Here is a 7,674-nt window from a genome sequence, read left to right on the forward strand (position 1 = left end):
CACCCAGAAGAGCACACAAACCAACAACATATTCTCCCTGTGCCTGAAGAAGGGTGTTTATACCTGAAGGCCTGCAAAGAACAAGTTTCCCAACTATTTAGTTCATCCAGTAAAAGCTATCACATTTACCCAAAGAACTTTGTCTGCCTACTTAATGGTGTGGAATTTGTGTAAGGAATGTCTAATTTTTTAGAGCATTTTATCCCAGCATTTTGTAATGTGTCTCAATTCCATTTCAGGCAGATGTTGTGATTAAATTCCCAGAGGAGGATGCTCCATCCACAGTCCAGTCGAAGAACCTTTTTGTTCCTAAGCCAGAAATCCAGGTATAGTCAAAAAGAGGGCAGTTGTTTCTTAGTCATGCTAAGACTCATTTGATAAATAGCCTGTCACAAAGGAGCATCTTCATCGTGTTAGTGATGCCAATTAGAGGAAACAAAACTTACCATAAGGAGATAGTAGCCAAACTAAACAGCAGGCATAAATAAATATATAAGACTTTTATTCTATGAATGCAGCAGCAAAATTGAGGGGATCTAAATATGAGCATTGGGACATCCTCCTTAACCTAGAAGAGGCCCTAGGAAGTGATGTGCTTCCAAAGATTTTTCTCACCTTTCTAGTCAACTTGTGATGAAATGGAGATATGCATGCAGTAGACCAGGTGGTTCTCTGCTTGCCTGAGTACAAGAAAACGTGACCACAACCAGAAAGCATGAGATTGCTTTGCGAGTGGCTAACTAGACCTTGCATTGACAACATCATGAGGGGATACTCTTGATCAGAATTAATGGGTGGGAACCGTGAACAGGACAAACTTTTTACTTGCTGCAATGAAAGTTGGTCTTGAGTAGTGCTTCTAAAGGGCTTCTTTTCACAGCACCTGTTCAGAGAACCAGAGAAGAGACCTCCCACAGTGGTGTCCAACACATTCACAGCCTTGATTCTCTCGCCACTTCTTTTGCTGCTCATTCTGGTGAGTTGAGCTCATTCTGGTGAGCTGCACATGAGACCTTCTTTCCCCACCCAGTCCAAAAAAACCAGCACAGAAGATGTGTTTAACACCTTGTCACCACACCATGTAACAGAGCTTCTGTGGTAAGTTTGGAGGAGGTACTTAGCAAAATACATGTGTTTTGCTGGCTCCTAGTTGTTTAGGAAATGCTGAGTGATGGACTACATTTGTGAAGTCAGAAGCAGGTTTGTTCCAGCTGGAAGCATAGTGCCTTCTGCCAAAAGAACTCATTAGTGATACCTTGACACCTGGTCTTGATTGGTCACTGTATTTAACAAACTAGCTCTGCAGTTGTGACAAAGTTTTGATAGAGCTTGGTGGAACTCCTGTTCAGAAGGCCTGCTTAAGAACTTGAGAATATTTCACTGACTGCTGTAGAATAGAAGTTTCTGCTGAGAAGACGCATGTAATTTGGGTTTTGTTTTTCTTTCAGTGGATTAAGATTGGTGCCAACATATCAAACTTCAGTTTTGCTCCCAGTACCATTATCTTTCACCTGGGTCATGCTGGTAAGTGCCAGAGGCACATTGCTCTCAGTGACCTCACACTGGTTTTACAGATCAGGGCTGATGGTAAATGGACTCGCTACCTATTAACTATAATGACTTAATAGCATAGCATTTCTCTTGTTTTCCTCTGCCTTCCTGCCTTTCACAGTTGTTAATATGGTGATAAACTTGTTTTGGCCATCAGCTTATAACAGCTGTCATTACACTGGGCTTTTCTTGCATGCCATTTACCTCCATTTAAGAGTGCTTTTCGTTTCTAGGGGTTGCACTTTCTATTGTGCATTTACCCTTTTGTGGATGGGCTTTTTCTGGAAGTGGAGGGAGGATGGAAGCCTGTAAGAGTCCTTTTTTTTTTTTTTCTAGGTCTGCTCCTGTAGACCAACTTGTCCAACAATTTCTGACCAGGAGGATTTACTTCTCCCTGAGGTCTACCAGTTTCACTCCTGTAGAGTGGTGTTACCTTGCTAGAACTCCCAGGTCTTTCCAATCTGGGAGAACTCAAGACTCAAATCTTTCTTTGTCACGTGGCAGCATGTTGCTGTACCCCTTGACAAGTTCCCATGAGCTCTTAAAGGCCAAAGCCCCCACAGAGCTGGGAAGATCTTAGTCCCTTAATGTTCTTAAACTTCCTTTATTACGTTTGCCATTCAAGAAAACAACTAGAAATCACACAACCCATAAGTGCTATACCTGTGTCAAGCATGGATTCATGAAGCCCATCTTGAGATTTTTCTGTCTTTTTTTTGTCTCTTCATAGCCATGCTGGGACTTATGTATGTCTACTGGACTCAGCTCAACATGTTCCAGACCCTAAAGTACCTGGCCATCCTGGGTGGTGTCACGTTCCTGGCAGGAAACAGAATGCTAGCTCAGAAAGCAATTAAGAGGTAAAGGGAAGTGTTGGGGCATGGATGTAATTGGAGTGGAAGGTGGTAATGTTGACAGCACCTGGTGTCAGAAAACAATACCAGTTTTTATACTACTGCGAGATGGACATTTCAATAGTGTCCACTTGACCTTTGACAGCACAGGTACTTGAAGGTGATGGGGAAAGGAGTTTTTGTCAATGGGACCCAAACTTGAGGTGTTTGTGCTTAAGCATCATGGCCATCCTGCTTTCTTGCAACTTTGGCAGCAAGGCGCAACCTGTTTCTTTGCTTGTTTGCTATGTGGTGTATTAAACTTTGGGGAGGGTGATTTTACTAGCCTTTATATCCAGAGTAGCCATGGATTAAAATTTCCTGTAAATGTATTAATACCTTTTTGCAGCTCCACTTACCAGGTAAATGCTTTTATGGTTATGAGGAACTTGCATTGCTTTTCATAATGGTATTGGGTGGTACAAGGTTGTATTAATGTTAGTGGTGAGGTTTCTATTGTCACTGGTCTTCATAATGTTTAAAAGAGAAATGCAATGAAACTACAGTTATAATATGCTGTGCATGTCACATTTCCCTGCCTTTCCTACTATAGGAAAGATAATTTATTTAGGGAAGCGGAGAGGTCTGAACAAGAAGCAGCTACACTTCTGAGTCCTATGCAGGACAGTCCCTGCCAGTTTCTGTCTTCATGCATTGACCTTTCTGATGTAGGCAAAACTTTTAGAGAATGTACTGTTCTGAGCTTAGATAGCTAACACTGCTCCAGCGTAGCTGGCATAACCTGGGCCCTCTCTCCAGAGTAACCAGTCTTCATGCTAGAGTGAAGCCTGGCTTCTGGCTTTGTCCTTTGAGGTGTTCTAGTCGTAACTAGTATATTTTCATTGTCTTTCCTCCTTGGAAGAAGTTTGCATTTGTGCACACTTATAAAAACATCCATGGGCTTCCACTTTGTAATTAAGGATTTCTCTGACACTAAGATCAGAACCTTAAAAACTAAGAAAGAAATAGCATTGTCAGTGACTTTACAGGGTTTATTTCCTCTGAAAACAAACAGTGTTCAGTTCAGCTAGGCAAAGATGATCAGCTATGTTGAGCCTCCTTCGATCAACATTTCAGCCATCTTCCTTAGAAGAGTGTTTCCTCTCTCCTTGTTAGCACAGGGGTTCCATCAGAAATAAATTGCTAGCAGAGTTGTGTTTGTCCTGCACTACTGTATTTTAGTGATTGCCAACTACCACTATAGCAAAGTCACTTCAAGCTATGAAGATTCCTTTAAATGGTAAAGATAAAAAACCAGAAATTGTTACTGTCTTTTGTAAAAACCGCTAAGTTTCTTAGCAAAAATAACTGGGGAAAGTGGGTGACTTACAGCTTATCTGTCTCAGCTCTACCAGGGCTTCTTTTAGCACCAGCTGGTGAATGCAGGTAATTTACTACTTACTTATCTCTGAATGCCCTCTCAATGTTATCTAGTGACTAGTAAGCTACTAAAAGGCCTTGTTTAGTAGCTTGCTGCTCACCCCTGCCACATTCTCAGGTAGAACAATAATTAAGCTGACATTTTGAATCAAGCCACTGTCCTCTTGTGGTAGCAGAAAATTAATAATGGTAGTGCTTCTCATGCACACATTTATCTCAAAGTTATTGGAAGCCCTGGTTTTGCTTTTTACAGTTTTCTTTCATGTGTCCCAGCTCATGGAGCAGGGCTACTCTCCTTCTCACTATTCTCTCTCTCTTTATCCCTCTCTCCTTTTGGCAGGATCGCTGCAGAACAGAGCAGTAGGTTGGCAAAGTATAGAACGCTGCGGTAAAAGGGGGTTTTGCTAGTGACCAGCTCTTCCTAGAAGTAAGGGCCCTGTTGGAACTTGCCTTTCCCAGGCATGCTGGCTGCTTCATTTCATTCTCATCGCTCACTCCTTGGCCAAAATACATCTTAGCTGAAGCTTCTTCCTAGCCTGGCACGTATGACTGAGTCTGGGATGGGATGTACTTTTCACTACAGCTGGTTTGGTTGTTGTCTGGTATCTGTGTCCACCAGGAGAAAATTACTTCTTGGGTGGTGCCTCCTGCTTCCCTGATCATGTGCTAGATACATATACAAAACACAAATGCATCCTTTTTCTGGTGGACTAAACTGTGTGATAATGATAAAACACAAGTTAAGGCTTGTTTTTAAACAAGGGGTTTTATCATGACTGTAAATGAGCGACTTGTAAATGCTGGCTAGAGGCAAAGGTAAGAAAAGTTGCCACAGTACAAGTTCTTCCCTGCAGCTGTGAATACTCCTTGGTTCTGCCCTGCAGTGTCTAAGTTATTTTATTCCAATGCATCTGTACCAAAAACTGACAGTCGGGCAGGATTATAATGTTCTGGCTTTGTAGTATGGTAACCAAATAGCCATTAGGAGCCAAGCTAAGATATATCCCAAGTATAGCAAATTCAGTTGATTTGCCCGTGGGATAATTTGCCACTGTAGTTTAATTTGTTCTTGTTCTGATCCCCTGCCACCATTATCCACTCTGGTTAATTCACCAGAATGAAAACAACTGTGAATTATCTGGAGTTTACTGTATGACATTAAACTATGTGATAGATGCCATGCTGGCATCAACTGTCATTCCTTGTAGGTCTGCAAATCATGTTGCTATCTCCCCTCTGTCATTTTGCAAGTGGCAAGCCCCTTAATTTCTGCTCTTAGTTTGGGAGCATTTACTATGTCCACTACTTACTATGTTTCTCCTAAACATACCATGCAGCAGTATTATAGGATCAGACTGCCCAAGTTGCTTCTGTGCATGTGTGTGGTGATCCCCGTATTTCTCCTATGTGCTGAGTTCTTTCAGGGGCAGGGAGGGTAACGGGAGAAAATCAGTGGTAGATTCATTTGATGGAGCTGAAGTCCTCCCATTTTGATTCTTTTGCAGCTGTGTAGTAATTCACAAAGCCCATGACCCAAATTTTCTAAGGGTGGAGACTAAACATTGAGCCCTAGGTAGTAATTGCCATGTATGCCTCTGCACTGTTAATGCTTCTGAGCACACGGATCAGGCCAGTGCAAACAAGCAGGATATTTTGTGGGGTTGTTTTGTGGCAGCAGTTCATTTTGCCTGGCTACTTTTACTGTTTGCCCTCATGTCCCTATTTGGACCGTTTCAAAACACACCCCATACCACTGCTATTCTCCGATGCTTTCTTTTTTTGTTCACAAAAAATGGTTGAGACGTAACTGAAACACAATTGGTTTACACTGATAGGTGAGATTGATGCATTAGGGCTCCTATAGACATGTGGGGAACCTGCGCTGACACAGTGGGAATCAAGTCTGCTGGAGCACAGGAATTGATGTGCTCCGGCAGCCTTCCGCATCACATGTATCAGGGTCCGTGTGTGTCCCCATGCTGAAAAAATGGCAGCCAGGCACTTTGAAATAAAATATGTTTGATGGGCTTTAGTTCAAAGTGCCCCATTGCCATTTTTTCAGCACCGGGACGCTGATACACATAACACATGGGCACTTTGATTAGCACAGCTTGCTAATTAAAGCACCTGACGCTGCAACCCAAAACACATCTAAAAATGCCCTTGGTCTGGTGCCTGGACATTCATTACATTTCAGTCCTTGTTACCACATTGTGGAGCAGACAAGGAATGGCCTTGTCTGCCTTTTATGCCACTCTTCTTATCCAAGTTGCATGCAATCAGCATCCTTCACATATGACTCCAGACCACAGCCAGGTCTGTTCTGATGCCCCCGGAATATATTTGCTAGTATGTGAGTGTAGTGGAGTTCTGCTTGTGTGTGCGTGTTCTGAACTCCACATTGTTGGGGCCTCATATTTTAGAGGTGCCGTTGCAGTTTACCACTGCAGTTGACTTCACTGGGTCTGTGATTCCGCAGCACCTTTGGGTCTCATCTATCCTCAGATGTGGTTTGTAGTGCCATGCATTAGACCCTACTAGGCTTGCTATTCCACCCACATGGAGATGGCTGTTAACTAGGGGACACTAAGATCTTCCTATCATACTTCATGTGAACCCACTTATTTTAGGTGCACAAAACAGCAGCAGCTTCAGTTTAAGGATTGGAATTGGACTCAGCTGATGTTTTGTGAGGTTGGCCACCTCTTGTCACATGCCCAGAAATCACCTTTGCACTGTCTGGACATTTCACTACTCCTCACGTTTGCTCCTCATGTGGTTTATCTTTTGTTGTGTAAAAGAAACCCTGTGCCTTCCCTCAGAAGAGCAGGGGGTGTTGTAATACAGAAGAAAATGCTACATAGCATAGAAAATATTAATTGTGTCTGGTTTTCTCTCCCCTTGCAGAACACACTAGTACCAGAAGAATGGAGGAAATTTAAAAAAGCAAACAAACTCCACAGGAAAGAGGCCAACAGACCATTAGGAGGCCAGAAATGCAAGGTGGAAAAGATTTTTCTTTTTGTTGGTAATAAGTTCAAGAGGATCACAAATACATTTTTTTTAAACCTTGTTTTCCACATTTGTGTTCCATGGCTGTTCTGAGTACGTTTCAAAGTAAGCCATCAAAGGCTGTCTCTTCTTCCCCCTCTCTTCCTCCCATCCCAGGTGTGTAGTTGGATTCTGTTTGTTAAAAAATGTAAGTCTGACATGCCTGTGCTTGTGGAATAAAGAGGACAAGAGGAAAGAATAGTTTAGAGTATTATTTGTAGCTGTTTCCAAGGCTGTGAGGTAAAGTTGGGCTTCAGCGAAGAATGAAACAAGTTTTCACGGCTTTGCCTGTCAGATAACATCTTTGTTGTGGATGTGGTTTTGTTGAAGTTTCTTTCACATTTATACTGCTTCTGCTATTTGCTTTTCATATCCTCTCTCCTTCCGTGTTCATCAGAACCAGAGTTAAATGAGTTTCTGCAGCAGGACGGATGGATGCAAATACAATGCCTGCATCTATTTATCCAATACTTATTGCAGCTGTCCTTAAAGGACTGCTGAACTTTAATCTGGACTTCTCTGGATTAATTGAAGGTGCATTGATATAGTCTAAGCAACTAATAGTGAGCTCACTGGGCAATCGCCCACAATTGCCCATAATTTTCTAAGATCATCGTAGTCCATCTCAAACTGTATCAACACTTGGCTATTAACCTCAAACCTTATCAGGTCCTGCGAGACTGCCTTTGAGGGCTCTGAGTAATGTATAGAGCCTCCATGAAATGGGAACAACTGAGCAGCCTGAGTGCCAGTTCTGAATAACAACATAATCAGCATTAAAGGGGTGAGAACAGAAGGC

The 7,674-nt window shown here is 42.4% G+C and overlaps 1 protein-coding gene across 2 annotated transcripts in view; it reads left to right on the forward strand.

Moving 5' to 3' along the window:
* The window catches only part of RPN2 (ribophorin II), a 30,676-nt gene extending 23,605 nt beyond the window's left edge, over positions 1-7,071 (forward strand). Inside the window, exons 13-18 of one of the 2 annotated variants that reach the window (XM_025191287.1) lie at positions 240-326; positions 881-976; positions 1,449-1,524; positions 2,282-2,411; positions 4,165-4,251; positions 6,732-7,071. In XM_025191287.1, coding sequence (XP_025047072.1) covers positions 240-326; positions 881-976; positions 1,449-1,524; positions 2,282-2,411; positions 4,165-4,216 — 441 coding nt within the window. In that variant the 3' untranslated portion in view covers positions 4,217-4,251; positions 6,732-7,071. The remainder of the gene's footprint in view (positions 1-239; positions 327-880; positions 977-1,448; positions 1,525-2,281; positions 2,412-4,164; positions 4,252-6,731) is intronic. The other variant, XM_006016658.3, reaches the window with a different exon arrangement.
* Positions 7,072-7,674: the final 603 nt, after the last annotated feature.

This window comes from Alligator sinensis, unplaced genomic scaffold, assembly GCF_000455745.1.
Source record: "Alligator sinensis unplaced genomic scaffold, ASM45574v1 scaffold76_1, whole genome shotgun sequence".
Lineage (NCBI taxonomy): Eukaryota > Metazoa > Chordata > Crocodylia > Alligatoridae > Alligator > Alligator sinensis.